At 46.3% G+C, this 20,662-nt stretch overlaps 1 protein-coding gene across 1 annotated transcript in view; it reads right to left on the reverse strand.

Moving 5' to 3' along the window:
- The window catches only part of LOC138570297 (cocaine esterase-like), a 955,042-nt gene that overhangs the window by 718,500 nt on the left and 215,880 nt on the right, over positions 1-20,662 (reverse strand). The window contains exon 6 of the mRNA XM_069649071.1: positions 11,058-11,171. Coding sequence (XP_069505172.1) covers positions 11,058-11,171 — 114 coding nt within the window. The remainder of the gene's footprint in view (positions 1-11,057; positions 11,172-20,662) is intronic.

The following is a 20,662-nucleotide window of genomic DNA, read 5'->3' on the forward strand; positions in this document are numbered from 1 at the left end:
TCATCCGGATTCGCAGTCACACCCCAGCGCCTAGGGAGAAAAAGACCAGAACAAAAGGTGAGAGAGAGAAGGGAATAAGGAAAGCTAAATCTCCATGTTAAGACTTACCTGCTGATTCATTCCCTCTCCATTTCGGGTCCGCGCCGCATCCTGGCATTTCCGGACCCCGGCCCCTAAGGGGAAAAAGAGACATCAGCGTTAATGAGCGAATGAAAAGACATTACCAAAAAAAGCTCATTAAAGACTTACCTGATTTCCACAAGGATTTCACCTCTCATCTCGGGTCGGTGCCTGTTCCCCGGCATTCCGTACCCCGGCCCCTATGGGGAAAAAGACACTAGCATTAGTACATTAATGCATGGACACAAGGGGAACCTCTTATCAAAAACTTACCTGGAAGTCAAGCAAGTTTGGTTCTCACCAATCCGAAAATCCAGTGAAGTAACTGGATACCAACGCACCCCTGCATCAGAAGCAGGATGTAGAGCTCGTCCTTCCAGACCCTAAGGTGAGACCCTACGAGGAATCACAGAAGGGTTTCGAGGAGGGTGAGAGGTGAAAGTGGGAGGCCGATTGCATTACCCCGCAGACAGTTAATCCCCTATTTTCGCCTACAGAAGGATACTTCTGCGAGCCAGACAAGCCAGATTTGGGGGCCCGGTCCAGTCCGTCTTCCGAACCCTGCGCATCAGCTTAGAAGAGGTCACAGCAGCGCGAACCAGGCCAGCGCCTCCGTGGGAGTCAGGTGAGCGTTACAGAACACGAAGATGTCATCACCACAGTCGATGGAACTGAAATTGCCTCTGGACCGGTAACACATTCCACTACTGAGGTGACTCTTATTGGTCCCAACGGCCATCGGGAGGGTGTTGTGTTTGATGTAATCAAGGCTCCACAGTTTCAGGTTATTCTTGGCATCCAGCCTAGCCATGGGAGCTGTCCTGTCCCAAAGAGATCCCAAAACCAACCAACTGCATCCCGTAGCATTTTGGTCCAGAAAATTCTCAGCACCCGAGGTTAATTATGCAATCACGAACAAAGAACTGTTAGCCATTAAGTCCGCTTTTAAAGCCTGGCGGCATTATCTGTTTGGCGCTCGACATATCATCACAGTGATCACTGATCACCGGAATTTACAGTATTTGAAAACCGCCAAGGCTCAGTCATCACGGCAGCTCCGATGGGCTTTGTTTTTCGCTGAATTTGATATCGTGATTACCTATTGACCTGGCTGCAAGAATGGCAAAGCAGACGCCTTATCCCGAATTGGAATGGGAGAATCTGATACAAACTCAGAACCAGTACCAATAATTCCCGAACAGAGGATTCTAGGCATGACTTCGTTACAGACGCTTGAAGACATTCAAGCCAGAGTGAAACAACTCCTGGATCCTACAACCTTACAGGATTGGATACAAAAGGGATCAGACTTTACCATAGATAATGGTTTACCTTATTTCCAAGGACGCTTATTCCTGCCACATAAGGAATTACACAAACTAGTTATTTCCGGTTATCATGATACATTAATAGAGGGACAACTCGGTATTGTCAAGACAGAGGAAAAGGTGAAACGACAATTTTGGTGGCCCTCTTGGCGAAAAGATGTTACATTTTTTGTGATGTCCTGTGGTGTTTGCGTCCAAAATAAAAGTCAAAAGAAAAGACCAGCCGGTCTCCTTCAACCTCTAGACATTCCGCCAGCACCCTGGCACACCCTATCAATGGATTTTATTACGGACCTGCCTCCTTGTTCGGGGTACAATACTATTCTGGTAATTGTGGATTTGTTTTCCAAAATGGCCCACTTTATTCCTTTGAAAGGTTTACCTTCAGCTTCTGTCCTAGCCAAAGAATTCCTCGAAAATATTGTTCGGCTACATGGATTCCCATCTATACTAATCTCTGACCGGGGAAGCCAATTCATTTCCCACTTCTGGCGCAAATGTTGTCAAATGGCGCAGATCGACGTAAGATTATCGACCAGTCCCCACCCTCAGACCGATGGTCAGACCGAGAGGACAAATCAGACCCTTGAGCAGTACTTACGGTGTATGTTACAGCAATCTGAAAGCAACTGGAAAGACATTCTTTGGATAGCCGAATACGCATATAATAATTCGGTACACTCTGGAACTGGCCACAATCCTTTTTATACTTTGTTTGGGCATCACCCTCGAACCTCAAACCTTGACTCACCTCAGAACCTCGGAATGCCTGCAGTAGAACATCTGCATTCTACAATTACCCAAGCCTTTAAAGAGGCAACTACACATTTACAACAAGCCAAGAGAAAATACAAGGAGAATGCTGATTTACATCGGAGTGAAGCACCTCCGTATCAGATTGGGGATCAAGTGTGGTTAGCTACCAGACATTTACCACTCAAAGGGCCTCGAACTTTTAACCCAAAATATCTGGGACCTTATTCTATTACGGCAATAATTAACCCAGTGGCTGTTAAACTTGATTTACCAGCTAGTATGCAAATTCACCCGTTTTTTTCATGTGTCACTTCTGAAACCAGTGGTACCCGGAACCCGACTACTCAAACCTCCAGAACCTATTGTAATAGATGGGGAGCCCGAATTCGAAGTGAAGAACATTTTAGACTCAAAAATGTTTAGGTCAAAACTGTTCTACCTAATTGATTGGAAGGGGTACGGACCTCAGGACAGGTCGTGGGAACCCAGCGACCATGTGCATGCACCTCGATTAGTCAGGAAATTCCACCGACTCTTCCCAGACAAACCAAAACCCCCAGTGGGAACAACCTTGGGAGGGGCCTTGGGGGGGAGTGCTGTCATGATGCCCGCACCCGGTGAGACGGTTCAAGCCCTGCGTCCCCGAAAGCAGACATCCAGTCCCCAAGGAAGGACCCAGCAACCCCATATAGGGGCCCTTTGGACAGTGTCCTGGCGCCCATGGCGCCAGGCTCATAAAAAACATCAGTCGGCGCCAGGCTCATTATGGGAATGCTTGGGTGCACTTACCTGATGCAGACCATGCTGCAGGATCCCGGCCTCCTTGAGGCCTGAAAGGAACTACTTTACCTGTGGGACTAATTTACCATCCGGGCGTGGTCGGGGAAGGATACATACCTGATTGAAGGAAGGATACATACCTGAAACTTCTTCCAAGGCTATTTAAACCCCACCCGAACAGCCACACGTGCTTCGCGTTGTTCTGCATCTAGCAGCTGGATGCTCACCGTGTTTGCTCCTGCATCCTGACTTCTGCCACGCCTGCCAGCATCCTGAATCACCTGCAAAGGAAGAGAAGAAGAGAACAGAAGAAGGAAAAGTCCTTACCTGCTAAAACCGCATCACGGAGACATCTCGCCGACAATCCTGAAAAGGAAGACTTTTATTTAAAAGCTCATCACGTCGATCGCTGCAGCGCCGCATTCCACTCACCTTTACAGGGCGCCTCCATGTTCAGCAGCGATCATCCGGATTCGCAGTCACGCTCCAGCGCCTAGGGAGAAAAAGACCAGAACAAAAGGTGAGAGAGAGAAGGGAATAAGGAAAGCTAAATCTCCATGTTAAGACTTACCTGTTGATTCATTCCCTCTCCATTTCGGGTCCGCGCCGCATCCTGGCATTTCCGGACCCCGGCCCCTAAAGGGAAAAAGAGACATCAGCGTTAATGAGCGAATGAAAAGACATTACCAAAAAACGCTCATTAAAGACTTACCTGATTTCTACAAGGATTTCACCTCTCATATCGGGTCGGTGCCTGTTCCCCGGCATTCCGTACCCCAGCCCCTATGGGGAAAAAGACACTAGCATTAGTACATTAATGCATGGACACAAGGGGAACCTCTTATCAAAAACTTACCTGGAAGTCAAGCAAGTTTGGTTCTCACCAATCCGAAAATCCAGTGAAGTAACTGGATACCAACGCGCCCCTGCATCAGAAGCAGGATGGAGAGCTCGTCCTTCCAGACCCTAAGGTGAGACGCTACGAGGAATCACAGAAGGGTTTCGAGGAGGGTGAGAGGGGAAAGTGGTAGGCCGATTGCATTACCCCGCAGACAGTTAATCCCTTATTTTCGCTACAGAAGGATACTTCTGCGAGCCAGACAAGCCAGATTTGGGGGCCCGGTGAAGTCCGTCTTTCGAACCCTGCGCATCACCTTAGAAGAGGTCACAGCAGCGCGAACCAGGCCAGCGCCTCCGTGGGAGTCATGTGAGCGTTACAGAGGATCAAGAGGACCAACAATGTGAATCCCGACCCTCTCAAAAGAAACTCCCACCACTCGGAGAGGCACCAAGCGTGCCACATTCTTGGCTCCACTCTTGCCAGAGATTTGGCAAGTGTGACAGCTCCTACAGAACAGTCTACTTCGGAACCCATTTTAGGCCGGTAGAAGTAAAGGGAGAGCCTTTCCTTGGTCTTCTTAAAACGTAAGTGACCAGCCAAAGGTATCTCGTGGGCTAACTGTAGGAACTGGAGTCGGTTCACTAGAGGTACTACAAGTATTTTGCAGTCTCCAGGGGTTGACGCTGTCGGTTCACTGTAGAACAGGCCATCTTCCCAGTGCAGCCTATACTTCCCATGCTCTTTCCCATCGCGCTGAGAAGCTGCCTGTAGGCAGAGACCTTCAAGAGTAGGACACTCTCTTTGTCCTCTGCTGAAGTCCAAATCTCCAACCAGAGTAAGATCTTCTTCCAGATTTGATTCCTCAGTTTGTGGTTGAACCACACAGGGTTGGACCTCACACTCAGCCCCAGCTGGTGGAGGAGTCAGAGGTGTGACTTTGGACAGTCTCTGTGATGTCCTTGTGGTAACAGGGGTGCTTGCTGTTTTCTTGCTGGGAGCCTTGGGTTTCCCCTTTTTCTCTTTTTGTCTTGCAATAACAGTAAGTCCTGTGGACTTGGGGTGATAGTTTCTTCTATCAAGTCCTCAGGAGAACCTCTCAAGGTTCTCTCCCTGGCAGGCCTACGCTAGGACCCAAAATAAAAATGATATCGGGTAGCAGGTTTTATGTTCACGTCTGTCACCACAGCCAGAACACTAACACGGGAATCTGTGTAAAAATGATAGTTACAGTGCTGCTGCAGATGATAGGTCCAATGCCTCACACCCTTAGTTCCCTTTCAGGGGCAATTAACTACCTGCCTCTGCGGGCAGATGTCCACCTTGACGCTGGGGGGATGTCTAATCATAGTGGAAGACTGTTTAACAATAATGGAGGGCTCTTTCTCACTAACTGCCGGGTCCATTTCAGCATGCACAACCTCGGAACATACAGAAGGAGCATTAATAGGGCATGGGGCAGTGGCAAACAACTCAACAAACCGGCTCTTGATCTCTCTAAAAGAGTGATCAATAATCGTTAAGAGTATGCAAAATAGATTTCTTAAAAGAATTAATAAGATCTATAACAGGACGCAATTTACTATCCAATAACTCCTTCAACGGCTTGCCGTCCAAACCCCTGTGAATGACTATCGGTTGGATCATCTTTTTCCTTTTAAGAATACTAGGAAATTCAGAGTGCGACCATTGCCATACCATGGGGGTATAGAAGATCTATGCAATACAACATATAAAAATACTTGTGTGTCCTGAAGAAGGCCAGTATAACAACTTGAAAATGACACCAGGGATGGCATCTCATTAAAAATGGAGCCGAAACATGTCGACAATCCTGTAAGACTAGAATAACAAGTCTTGTTGTGTTTTGTACTTATTGATGGAACAGTGGTCTTTTTAGCAGCTGAGATTAATACAACAGACAGTGATGACCACTTGGAAATTGAACAGAGATCATTTATGTTTCTTCTGTGATTCTAACATCAATTACACTGTTCCCCTCACCCTATCATAAGGTTTATTTGTGTTTTAGCATTAGGATGTTTGTCTTAATCTGTAAATTGAGATCTTTTTGTACATTAGTGTTTTTATTATTGATATCGTACAATCACATTGTGCGCAATGGTGAAAATGTATGTATAAAAATTGTTTTTTTATATGGAAAATAAAGTGTTATCATCCAGCAGAGATGGCCAGAAGCCTGCCTTGTGGTTCCACGCGCACTGCCACCTGGAGGAAGAGATTAGACTGTACTCAAGCACACATCTGCCAAAGACTGCTTCATGGACGAGCCATTCCCACAGGATAACGTGAGATGCTGGACACAGACAGCTTCTTAAAGCAGGGTTTTATTCTTGGTTTTGGTCAATTTTGAGGTAAAAGGCCATACAGAACAACCGAAGATTAAAATGGATTATGGTTTCTTCCCAACAGCAAAAAACCCTCCTCCCTCACGCAACAGACCACATAAGACCTTCTCCTGAGGGAATTATGCCCCAGGTTTTCTCATCTCCACACCTTTCCGGGGCCACTGCAGAAACCTTTCTCCCTTTCTCTCCTTGAGTAGCCCAACAAGTTTCCGGAGGGAAAATAAGAAACACAAAACAGGATCCTTTCTCATTAAGATTCAATGCACAAAAGTCTCTCTCAATTCCTCAAAAAGGTCAGAAGGATTCTGCCTTCATTCAATAACACTGGACTGGCACTGGCACTCGCCCGGCCTCCTATGCCTGTGGGATTGACCATCATTGTTTCTGATCTACGGGTTTCATACCTGTCGTTGGACCTTAACCACCACAGCAAAGTAGAGTCAGAACTTCTCCGCTACTCAGAACTGTTTCCAAGTGAGAGGCCTTTCCCAGGTTTCCCCAGTCTGTTGGTCAGGTGCCCCATCTCTCACACCGTCCTGCACTGAATAACTTCCTCGTCTCTCTGTTCTTGCCTTTTTTCTGTTCTCTGCTCCTTCTCTGGGGTGCCCTTTCCTCTCACCCAATGTCAGGTCTCCCAGTCGACGCATTGTTAAACAATCCACAATTACACAGATCAGCCCGCACCTACCTGGCACGACAGTCACCTCTCATCATGGCACAAAGAAACGGCATTCCGCTCGACAACGGAGAGCGCTGACTGGCACTCCGGGAGTTTTTAGACCCTCAGTGCTGTGGCAACTTCCATGGAAACTTCTGCATTACCGCTGAGGAACACGGAGATTCACGCGTCATGTGAGATGAATGACTACCAATCACATTCATCATCTGTTGGCACATGATTTCCTCACGCTTCTGTGATGCGCTTCATGTAACTGTTGTTAGCAGTTAAAAGCATCGGAAGTCACAAAGTCAGTGCTTCTCAGCTGCCTCTTAAGGACTGTTGGCGTTTTTAATCTCATTGGATATTTAGGCTCTACGACCACGGACTGCTTCACGGATTTATCTTTGTCCTTCTCCTTGCATCTGTTACCATTGCCCTGGATCTGTTTCTACTGGTATTGACCCCAGATACTCTCAACGGACTGCATAACGGACTGCCATTTGCCTGGAACTTTTTGGCCTTGTAACCACTGGTTTTTGATCTCGTTTTTGGATTCTGGACTCTTGTGCAGATTCATCTTGACCCAGGTGTTGAACTGTCATCCAAGCCTCACTGGATACCGACCCATTGGCTCTGCTGTTGATCCCCTGATACATCCCATCCTTTGCGGCCTTGTTTACATTACACTGGGGTAAACCTTATTACAACTTGTTTTCATATGACATTATCATCACTGCACCTTGTTTGATAACCATCTATTGCACTACAGCGCCCAGGGGGTCCTTCCGGCGTTCCTGGTTCCAGATTGACGGCTCACTTCACCTGTGGCCTCAAAGATTGCACAGGCGGTGATTGGCCATTCTGCCTGTATGGTACTTGGGGACGGAGGTGTTCCATCAAGATCAGAACACCCAAGGACTTCCTTCACCTCCCTTCTCTCTTTGAAAGCTCTTCAAATCTCCAACTTTCTATTCAGCTCAACTTCTCCTTTCTTTCCCTGCTTAACGGTTCCCATTATTACGTAACTCCTGTCCTGCTCCTCCTCCCACTAGCTACTGTCCCACGTGGCACATTCCTGGCCTCTTCCAACCTCCAGGCTCTTATTCCAGATGTTGCTCCAGGTTTGCTCTGGGTCTCTCCTTCCGCCCTTCCCTGGGTCTCTCTGCACTTTCTCCTTACTCTCACTGAGCCTTGTCTTCTTCCCTTTCTGGTTACTCACACCCTCCTCTGCAAGCTCTCTTTCACTCTCTGTGCACCTATCTGTTCCTCTCGCCACTTGTCTTCTCCTCTTTCCAGGACGTCTCCACTTTTACGTCACTCTGCCCTCAGCTCTAACCTCTTCCAAATGCCTTCCTGCTCTGACTCCAAGCACATACTAGTTATAGTTCATGCAGCCTATAGGCAGCTGTTGGCCAATCTCTTCACATTTTAAATGGCTAGTGGTTTGATAATTATAGGCTGCAAAGGTTGGATGCTCTATTATTGAGGCTGCCCAGTAAAACTGAACGAAATGAAAACTTGAGCTTCCTTGGTTTTGCGCCCGAAATGTATTGTATTGTAGATTTCTCATGCAGTTTTTCATCAACTGTTACAGATTTTCTTCATATGTCATGTAACATTGTTCATCAATTTCTTTTTATATCTTTTCACATTCAACCTCATTTCATAGTGATTCCCTCTTTACTTTGATTTCCTCGACACGTGTTTCTCCATCTTTTTGAGCCAGTTCATCAGAAGGGGTACATATTTATAGATCTAAATTTGTAAATTTAACACCTTCGGCTAATAATGAAGAGCTTTTTAAGTTTGCTGCGCCAAATATTGTCTGTTGAGTTACGGTAAGTAAAGCTTTTTTCTTTGGTTTTATGTTTTCCTCACTTTCTTAATATTGTCTTTTTTTCTTGTAGCTACTCCCCTCCTCTACAGGGGTTTCACTTGCAGCATGATAACCCTACACATAACCCAAACACATGCTACTCTTTTTTCCAGGTAGCCTCTTATGCTGCCTGATCCCTCCCCCAGGCACGCCACTGACCCCTCCCCCCACTGATCGCTCCCCCAGGCACGCCACTGCTCCCTTCCACCCACTGATCCCTCCCCCAGAAACGCCACTGCTCCCCTCCACCCACTGATCCCTCCCTCAGGCACACCACTGATCTCCTCCCCCCACTGATCCCTCCCCCCGGCACGACACTGATCCCCTTCCCCCACTGATCCCCCCTCCCAGGCACCCACTGATTCCCTTCAGCAGGCACGCCACTGATCCCCTCCCCCTACTGATCCCTCCCCCAGGCACGCCACTGCTCCCCTCCACCCACTGATCCCTCCCCCAGGCACGCCACTGCTCCCCTCCACCCACTGATCCCTCCCCCAGGCATGCCTCTGATCCCCTCCCCCCACTGATCCCTACCCCAGGCATGCCACTGATCCCCTCCAGCAGACACGCCACTGATCCCCTCCCCCACTGATCCCCTCTCCCACTGATCCCTCCCCCCACTGATCCCTTCCCCCCACTGATCCCCTCCCCCAGGCACGGCACTGCTCCCCTCCCCCCACTGATCCCTCCGCCAGGCACGCCGCTGCTCCCCTCCCCCACTGATCCCTCCCCCAGGCACGCCACTGCTCCCCTCCCCCCACTGATTCCTCCCCCAGGCATGCCACTGCTCCCCTCCCCCACTGATCCCTCCCCCAGGCACACCACTGCTCCCCTCCACCCACTGATCCCTCCCCCAGGCATGCCACTGATCCCCTTCCGCCACTGATCCCTCCCCCAGGCACGTCACTGATCCCCTCCAGCAGGCAGGCCACTGATCCCCTCCCCCCCACTGATCCCTCCAGCAGGACGCCACTAATCCCCTTCCCCACTGATCCCTCCAGCAGGCACGCCACTGCTCCCCTCCACCGACTGATCCCTCCCCCAGGCATGCCACTGATCCCCTTCCGCCACTGATCCCTCCCCCAGGCACGTCACTGATCCCCTCCAGCAGGCAGGCCACTGATCCCCTCCCCCCCACTGATCCCTCCAGCAGGACGCCACTAATCCCCTTCCCCACTGATCCCTCCAGCAGGCACGCCACTGCTCCCCTCCACCGACTGATCCCTCCCCCAGGCATGCCACTGATCCCCTCCAGCAGGCACGCCACTGATCCCCTCCCCCCACTGATCCCTCCAGCAGGCACGCCACTGATCCCCTCCCCCACTGATCCCTCCAGCAGGCACGCCACTGATCCCCTCCCCCACTGATCCCTCCAGCAGGCACGCCACTGATCCCCTCCCCCACTGATCCCTCCAGCAGGCACGCCACTGATCCCTTCCCCCCACTGATCCCTCCCCCAGGCACGCCACTGATCCCCTCCCCCCACTGATCCCCCCAGCAGGCACGCCACTGATCCCCTCCAGCAGGGACGCCACTGATTCTCTCCCCCAGGCACTGATCCCTCCCCCGGGCACACCACTGATCCCCTCCACCCACTGATCCCTCCCCCAGGCACGCCACTGATCCCCTCCCCCCACTGAGCCCTCCCCCAGGCACACCACTGATCCCCTCCCCCCACTGATCCATCCCCCAGGCACCCACTGATCCCCTCCAGCAGGCACGCCACTGATCCCCTCCCCAGGCACGCCACTGATCCCCTCCCCCACTGATCCCTCCCCCAGACACGCCACTGCTCCCCTCCACCCACTGATCCCTCCCCCAGGCACGCCACTGATTCCCTCCCCTCACTGATTCTCTCCCCCCAAGGCCCGCCATTGATCCCCTCCACCCACTGATCCCTCCTCCAGGCATGCCACTGATCCCTCAAGCAGGCACACCACTGATCCCCTCCCCCACTGATCCCTCCAGCAGGCACACCACTGATCCCCTCCCCCCACGGAGTGAAAACTGAATGTCATTTTCAATCAAATGACTTTCGTTTTTTGTCCTTTGAACTTTTCTAATTCATTTAATTCATGGTAATCCCTCTTAAACAGCCCTGATAACCCGCCCAGTCATTATAGCGACTCCCACACAGAACTCAGTAACCCACTCCCATCGTTATCTCTACTTCCATCAAAAGCTCACTTAACCATCTTCATCTTTAATTCGGCACCCACATAGAAATTACGTTGACAAATCTCTCATAACCCTCCATCATCACCAACACACTCTCTTCCACCCGTTCATTTGTAATTTTTTTTACTTCCCCTCTTTTCCCATAACTTACTTTGGCATTGCCCTGAAGGACTTCTCGATCACTGACCACCAAGTCAGGGTACGTCAGCACCCCACTCTCCGAGATGGCTTTATGGAACAATCCCTTGGATAAGGGCGACAGGACCTGATGGGGAAACATGCTATAATTAATATCATCTTTCTCAAGGTCACTAAAACAACAATAATCAATAGTAATCATATATTACCTAATTTTTTTATATTGAAAATGGTGATTTGATTGTTAGTGCTAGGCAGAATACGCCTATCGGGATTCAAGTGCTAAATGTGCACAGTCATATAAAAATTTGATTAATAATGCTGCACATGATCCACTAGAAATCCTGGCTATGATTTCCATTAACCTAGTGAGAATATTTTAGTGTGTGTATCGTTGTATGCATTTGGTTAAAATATAATCTAATTATATTTAATCAAAATTAGTAGACGTGTTTATGTAAAAATAAAAAAAAATGATTATTTGGGATATCAAATTTATTCTTCAAATTAAAGAAACCTTTTTTAGATAGTCTTATGACCAGTTAAAACCATCAGGTTTCTTAGTTATAATACTATGTCCAATCAACTAATTGGTACATGACCATCAGTCATCAGCTCTGATCATACAGCTTAAAGTCCTCAGTTCTCTGCAGAGGTTTGGATCCTCTATCTTTTTATAGACCCTTAAATACTTCAATCCTCAATGTATACAAGACTCTTGAATGTTTGATTATAAGTCCTCAGTAAGGATAATTTGGTCTTCAATCATCGCTTTAAGATCTTCAAATTCTTCCACCTTCAATTCTCTATCTTCAGTTCTTAATTTTTAACAAAAACGCGCACATGCTCAATCCTTATTGTCCATCATTCCATCGTCAATCTTCTATCCTCAAACCTCATTGCGTGTTACGCCATTTCTATGGCTCCTCAGGAAGATGAACACTTTAGAATCATATTAGCAACTCAAAACAAACTCGATATTCCTAAAATAATAAATTCATCTAGTCAATATTGGTAAACTTGACTGATATTTAATAGATGGTTCTATTGTTTGTATCATCTATGTGTTGTCATCATTTGAATGAAAATAATGTCCTAGATGTAATAGCCTGAAAAGATGACGATAAATACAGACCTATCTAACCTACAAGGTTATCATACTATTGTGTCCTAGAGTGACAAAGTAATAAATACGTGTAGAACATTTTACCTTAGAGGCATTTAGATTTCTTTTATACCAGTACATTGTCAGTAGATCACTTCCAGCTAAGGCCGATGAACACGTCCAGAGGAAGCTGTGTCCGGCAGCTGAGGAAGTGACTGTGCATTGGAGGAGAATTCTGACCATATACTTTGATGGACCAAACTTAAAAAGTATCCCTTAAAGCTGACAATATTACACCCTCAACAGCTGATTTTGCAGTTCCACTGAGGAAATGCACAACCTCATATTTTGAGGCGCTCACGGTTGCAAGACATTGCCTCCTTTTCTGTTTTTTCAGGGGGTTGAATTTGCACTGGGTAATGTTTTTTTCAATTGATTGGTTAAGGCCTCAGCATGGCATGTATATTGTTTAGGTTCAATTATTACAGGTGTTAATAATAGAGACATCACCACAAATATAAGTATTGGAGATGTCACACTTACCAACGTCAATCAACATGAAACATCAGACCTCAGGAAAAAGCTAAGTACGTACCACAATTCTGTGCTATCCCCTTTATTTACCTCTACCACTCCCTATGGTCACAATCTGTATCACTGTTCGTGAGAGTGTGTGGGCTTGCGTGTAGGGGGGTGAGCTTTGGCTTCAGTAGGATCAACCCCTTGGTGGCAGGAACATGCTCAGTCATTTATGATATGATATATTTTATTTATATCACGCTCGAACACAAGTGTTTCAGAGCGCGACCAGGTATTGGGAGGGGAACGAGGGAGAACAAAAAAAACAACAATCGTACTAATCGAATTGACATGTCGCCATGTTAGACCGGACCAACATAGCCAAGATTTGGTGAAATTTTGTGATTCCAGGTTGTGGTCTACGGCAGACAGACATCAGTACAAATGGCTGAGTATCTCAAAAAACAGGCAGGAAGAAACTGCCAATATTTTTACACCGAAGGGGAATAATAAGCATGCTTTTTTCAATCCTATACAAAAACAAGATGACCTCAGATCTTTATTCTACAAATTGGAGAGACTTTCAAAGAAGGAAATAGATAAATACTGGGAAATAGTATCCCTGGAGAACTACCTTAAAAATGAATTAATTCCCAGAGGTCTACATATTCTGATCTTCCCGAACTTCAACAATGATTCAGACAATGATTTGGCGGAGATGTGGGTGAAGAACCTCAATGGTAGCTCTAATAAAATGGTGGAACTTCTGATAGAACATGCGACACGGGAACATAAAAGAACAATAGAACTAATAGACAAAACAAAAAAGAAATTGCAGAAAAGAACTCACAAGAAACAACGAAAGAGAAAAACTATAACATCATGCATGACATTCTTAAAATCTACCAAGACAAAGTCAAACTAAGGAAACTTTAGAAAACACTATAGAGATTAAAGAAACTATAAGGAAGACACGGTGTACACCTTCCAAGCTAAATACAACTCCACTACGGCATCTGGATCAATGACGAGTACACCTAATACATCCTCCGCACGTTCAGATGCTGACTCTGAGGGAGAAACACCCACTGCAGATGCAACAGCAGAAAAAGATAACACAAGTGGAAGATCAACCTCTGGATTTTATGAATCAAATAAAAAAGGTACAAGAAAGGTAATAGGAATTTTCAACCCAAACAGGTCCGTTTTCAATTACCTGTGATTACAGTATGTACGAAGGAGGAGAGGAAGGAGGGGGGGCACAAGATCCAACCAATCCAGGAACACAAGGAAATACAAACAAAAGGCTCACCAGAGTGAGCACAAAAGAAACAAACAGAACAAAATAACACAGAACCTTGTCCTGAACCTATCCAGAAGAACCTTATCTTTGGAGGAAAATATGTTACTCAATAAAGGACTGTCATTCGCCCCAACAACGAAGCATAATGAGACTGATCTACACATTGGGCCTCATTACGAGTCCGGCGGTAACCGCGGTGGTAAAACCGCCTGGTTACCACCGGACTTGTATTACCATTCCGCCTCCGTGATTCCCGGAATTATCGGGGCATTACAACCCCGGTTTTCCGGGAATCACGGAGGCGAAATGGTGTTAATCCCCATTCCCATTGAGTCCTATGGGACTCGATGGGAATGGGGATCATGGAAACACCAGCAGCATCTCGTAATGCTGCCGGTGTTTCCTCGTCCGCCTGCAGGCGGGCGGTGTTAAACCCGCCAGGTCAGACCTGGCGGGAACATGACCTCCCGCCTGCAGGGGTCGGACTCAGGCGGTCCGGAAACAACGGTGGCGGCGGGTTTACCGCCACCGTTATTTCCGGACCGCCTGGGTCGTAATGAGACCCATTGACTTATTCACGTTCGTACGGAAATTAAAACTTAAAATGTTTTTTGTCACTGAAGCACCAGGCACTTATCAACAAATAACTAAAACATCACCAAGTGATCTAAGCATTAAACAAATAGAAGAAATACACTAAGATCCATTGCAGAGCCTGCAGAGTATGACATCACTCAAGTACTACGAGACCTGAATGTGGAACCAGACACTCTACCGACCAAGGAGCTGAAACCAGCTTCGAAATTTGCACCCCAATTTGCAGCAGATAATATCATTGACACCTTTTATAAGGCGGTATCACAGGACCTCTACAAGACGGATTCGAAAAGACATCAGACAAAAACCAAGCAGAACTTAACTAGCAAGGAACTAGAAGCCCTCCAGACCATAGAGACTGACTGCTCCATTGTAATTAAAGAAGCGGACAAGGGGGGGAACATTGTTATTATGAATCGAGAGGATTATCTAGAGATGGCCAGAAAACACCTGAATACCCCAGGCAGCTACGTAACAATACCAACTAATCCAACTAAACAAATAGTACTGAACCTGGAGCAACGAATTAAGAACTGGCACGACAAGGGTCCCCTTACGGACGATGAGAGAAGTTGCCTTCTCATCAAAGAACCCACAACACCTATCATGTACTTTCTTCCAAAAGTTCACAAGGAATATGACCAAATACCATAAGGCTCGACCTATCCTAAGTGGAATAGGTTGGGCAACAGAGAACATCTCCCAATACCTGGATAACATCTTAAGACCCAGAGCAATGAGTTTGAAAGCCTACCTGAAGGACACCACAGATGTTATTCTCAAGCTTAAACATGTGACTTGGGAAAAAAACTATCAACTAGCAACCTTAGATGTCAGGGCCCTCTATACATCTATTCACCATACCTGGGCACTAAGAGCAATAGATCACTTTCAAGGAAGACTCTGCATCGATAAACCAGCAAATCCTAATGGTAAAAGAAATGTTGGAACTGACATTCGAATATAATATCTTCAACTTTAATAACTGTTTCTACAGACAGACCAAGGGCGTGGCGATGCGCACCAAAAATGCCCGGCCTTGGCCAATATATTTATGGGACTATTTGAAGACACAGTCATTTATCAAGACAAAGCTTATCAAAAACAACTGGTGCACTGGATGCGATACATCGACGATGTACTAATAGTATGGAAAGGTACAACCACAGAATTTACAGAATTTAAGGAGAGGATCAATCAAAATGAAATGGACATACACTTTACAGGTGCCTGTCATGAGGAAAGCATCGATTATTTGGTCCTTACAATATACATTGACCACAATCAAGTTAGTACTCGCACATATAGGAAGCCCACGGAAGTGAACTTGACTTTACATGCAGAAAGCTGCTACCGCAGATCAACCATTGAGAATATACCCTCAGGGGAATTCCTAAGGGCCAGGAGGGACTGTCAGACAATGAACCACTTTGAAAAGGAATGCACACTACTAACATCCAGATTTCTGGCAGGAGGATATACAGAACGCTGTGTGAAGAGAGCTCTGGAGAGAAGCCTAGCAACAACTCATGAAGAAACACTCCTACCCAGGAAAAAAGTGACAGAACAACCCACGATTGGCTTCATCACCAAATACAGTAGTGACCATAGAACCCTATATAGAATCTTAGCTAAACATTGGTACCTTCTCAAGCTGGATGAGAACATTGTGAAGAATGTGGATGAGAAACCCAAGATCATCTATAGAAAGGCACAGACTTTGAAGAATAAACTGAGTCCCTCGAACCTCCCATTCCCAGGGAGGAATCATCAAACTGGTTAAAAGCAACACCGAATGGATTTAGGAAATGTGGATCATGCACACAACGAAACGGACTCGTTTACTGGCACCAATAATAGAAAGCTAAACATTTTACAATCCATCCATTGTAGGTCAAAGCATGTGGTCTATGGGATCATATGTGTATGTAATCGGATCTATATCGGCAGTATGATCAGGGAACTAAGGTTTTGGTTTAGAGAACATTTTACCAAAATTGGCTGTCAAGGCCCAAAATTACCACTGGCATGCCACTGGCAAGAGAGGCACCAAATGGACAATAAGACGGACATAAAATTCATTGGTTTCCAGAAAGTCTCTTTGGGTAAAAGAGGTGGCAACAAGGAAAAGAAACTGAGACAAGCAGAGGCAAGAACAATTTGTAAATTGAATTCCACAGTTCTCGGCTTAAATACGGACAACGAAATGGTGTCTTTTCGTTAAAGAAAAGGGACCTCACTGCACTGTGGTGCACCCGGTGACCTCACTATCTAAGTGAACAATTATGATTAAATGCTCATAACATTTGCAATAACTCATAACATTTGTAATAACTCATAGACTGGCCGGGATACAGGACAAAATTCTTTGGGTTCTAATTAATCCAACAACTCAGTAAATAATATGATCAGGGCCATCAGTTTGGCGCACTAATGGCACACTATATCAATTAGGTCTCTGTCTGGAGCATAAACGTACTTGACAGCTGTCGGGACTTAAATTTGGCATCAGGCAATATTTAACTTCGCTAAATATCATTGATGGTGCGTACACTATGGGATAATGCCATCTAACAATCAGATGAATTGGAAAATATACAATGTTCTTAGCAGGCAGGTACTTAACTTTTATTAGTTTCATATTTTGTGGTTCCTCAGTTTTTGTAATTTTATGTAATCAGTAAATCTTAATACCATATAAATGAATCAGTATTGAATTTAACTTTAATTAGCTTTATATTTGCCTTGCTTTGATACTTGTAAGTAATCAGTAATCTTTAGCAGCATCTATAATGAATTAGTAACAGAATTTGGACAAGTCGGACATTAACTAAGTATGGTATAATACATTGCTCTAAAATGGCCGCCGCATTACAAAAAGTAAACACTGGCCCTCGTCATGGAAAAGGGACTTACTCTGGAGTCCGTTGCCATAGCCACCAAGCCTCAGAATAACAAGGAAGGGGACGCCATCAGACGCCCCCTACGGACTTTCGTTACAGGCGCTCGAACGCGAGACAGATAGTAAAAGGTGAGAGACCGTCCCATGAGTGCGACGGCTTTGTTTTCAGTACAAGTTCAATCCCGCGAGCCTGAGTGCGTTGCACCAAAGCAGCACGCGCCTGATCCAAGACGGCATGTATGCTAGCACGAACCTCTTAATAACAAGGCGAACATATAGAATGAGCTAATATAAGTTACACGCGAGGAAGGAAATGCTAATGTAGATCTTTAAATAGAGTAAGTTGGCAACACTGTGGATCACTGAATGCTTGAATAATGGATTTAAATAGAAGGATGGTGCTAGATGCGAATTTAGTAACGCGCACCGATTAATTCCTTTTGACTGTAAATATACTAATGAAACTCTGGGCGGAGGGTGGAACCGCTTTACCCGAACATGATTATTAGGCATGCAATCTTTAGTAGCATTATCGCTAAATGATACATTTACTTTCTTCAAGGGATCTAACCCGACAATGGAAGAGCGGACAATCTCTGTTAAAATAAAATAAAGGGGCACTAGAGAAACCGAGGTAATATCAATAATATTCACTCTATACTTCTAAATTAAGAATGTGACCATATATGAAGTACAAACTAACTAAGCTTTTTGTACCTATCTCATGACCCTCTCTGTCCCTCCCACTCCCCAACCTATTTTTGTCTGGTTTTTTACTTTTTTTTGCTTTTATTACTTTTGGGTTTTTGCATTATGATTTTCTTTAATCAAACATGTCACATTGTCTCAATTGCATTCCATTTATGTATAATATGTTATTTAACATAATGTTTTTGTTACTGTTGGCACTTATTTTTTGAACATATATTTTTAGCCCTGATTTGAGAAAGGTCTATAAAGGGACCGAAACACATGTCATCATAAAGGGCACTTCTACATATTAAATCATCTTTTGAAACTGGGCGCAGTCTCGTCCTGGGTCTTTTCTTTTTTATGAACAATCGTACTAGGTCCAGTAAGATTGGGAACGTGCAAGTGCATGGGAGAGGAAAAAGGGGGAAAATTGCATGGAACGGGGGAGAGGTGATAATTGCGGAACAGAGGAGAAAAACAGAATAAATAAATAAGTAAAATAAATAACTAAAGGTGGTAGTGCAGTCACCAGGTGGTAAGTGCTAGGTTAAGCAGCTAGGGTATATCTGATGAGTGTAGAAGAGAAGGGGGTGGGGGCTGTATGGGTACAGATACATTTCCTTAGATTTAGAAAAGTGATTTGCATTGATGGTGTCTTTAATGCAAGGGCAGAGAGTGATGGGTTGTTTCCAGTAGACACGCCTCCTTTCATACCTCAACTGCACCAGTGATTCCGGGAGCAGCTTAAAACCTGGGTTCGGGAGCTACGACACAATATGGCGCTGTAGCACCTGGGTGTATACATTATGGAGCATCCGACAGTCCAGATCCTTTCCAATGTGTTTGGTTCAATGCTTTTTCCATGCTGGCTTCTAATTGGTCCATCATTTCATGGAGCTGGCTGCCATATTGTTGGGGGAAAATCCATGGCAATCAATTGATAGGCAAGAAATGTCCACCAGGCTTGAAGGATGCAAGTCCGGCACTATCCAGTTCACTGGAAATGCCAAGATGTGAACTGTCCAACCTGTCAGAGGTAAGGTGACTGTCCTTGGGATGCCTAAACAAGGCTTCCAGGCTATTCTCCTGGTCTAGCTGTATTCTCTGGGCAGAGGTGAACTGTTCTGGTATTGGCCTGTCTTGGTAGGCCTGGCTTGGAGCGTTGCAGTCTCAATTTTCCTGTATCATTGTATCCTTTCATGAACTATGCGTCCCCGTCTTTCTCTCACTGATGACACTTTCATATGTGTATACTCGGAACATGTTTAAGGAACTTGAGGCAAATTAAGCCGCTAGGGCTTGAATGTACCGTCCCACTTTTATATGCCTCAGAAACGTATAGTCAAGCTTGGCGCAAAGTACAGGACTGTCCTGGGGTGTATCTCCCCTGGCAGAGGCTAAGAGATCTCACACTCTTTCTAGAATGTACTTTGTTGTAGAGGATGAAGTGCATGCCATATTGTGTGGCTGCTTTTCTGTCCCCACACCGCACTATTTTGGGATCCTTCCTTCAACACTACTTTAGTTGTGGCTTTGTTGATTTCCGCTCCCTAAGTGTTGGCAAGTTCTCTAATCTTTAGCTGGCTGTCCCCAATAGCCTGCTAATTCAACAGTGTGTTTGCAATTGCATCAGCTGTGATTTGCCTTGATAGTGGCCTGTAAATACACAGTACATTTTATCTGGAGCTCCTTTTGCCCGTTTGCAGGTAAAACTGTTGAGTTCTTCAATCCTGTTTTCCAGTACTCCCAGGAACACTGGTCTTATTGAGGCCTATTGTTGACTTGCAGGAACTGCTGCCTTTAGCTTCTAGTGTCCGCATGTCTACATCGTTGTGCGGGCGGGCCGTCGTTGCGGCCCTCGCGTGGAATGGACAGGATGTTATGCAGGGGTTAGGGAGGGATGGGATCCGGGCTTCGGCAGTTGCCACGTGTGTTAAAATAAAGTTAGCTGTGCTCCACGCTGGCTCCGCGTCCTTTTGTGCAGCTTGCGCCTGAGAACCCATGAGGGGTTCCAACAATGGCGACGAGGGGCGAGTAACCCGCCCGCGCCAACACGAGGCCTGCCGTCAGGCAGTATAGCGCGTCGGCGTGCTTCCAATGAAAACAACTCGGGGGACGCGCCCGTAGATACCGGCGCTGGCCTACACCCCCATTGACCCACGGTGAACGCACCGCGGGGGCCCCGCAAGAACGGCCAACAAGCCTGTCAGCTGAGGAGGAGAGAGCGCTCCGGCAGAGAGGCAGACACACGGCGGCGCTCCCCGACCACGCCCAGATACAGCTACACGTGCTGGCGCTCAGCAGTGGAAGTACAGAGGAACTGCCCAGATGCCACACGCAAATAACTCTCACTGAAGAGAAGTGACTCAAGCTGGTAAGCCCCCACAGAAGCCCAGCCATTTGGCCCACAAGTGAGCCCCACACGTGAGACACGAGGAGGGTAGGCCAAGAAAGTAAATAGGAAGCAAATAACTACAAATACCTTCACAGCGACAAAGA

This window comes from Ambystoma mexicanum, chromosome 2q (genome assembly GCF_040938575.1).
Source record: "Ambystoma mexicanum isolate Mex_15411 chromosome 2q, UKY_AmexF1_1, whole genome shotgun sequence".
Lineage (NCBI taxonomy): Eukaryota > Metazoa > Chordata > Amphibia > Caudata > Ambystomatidae > Ambystoma > Ambystoma mexicanum.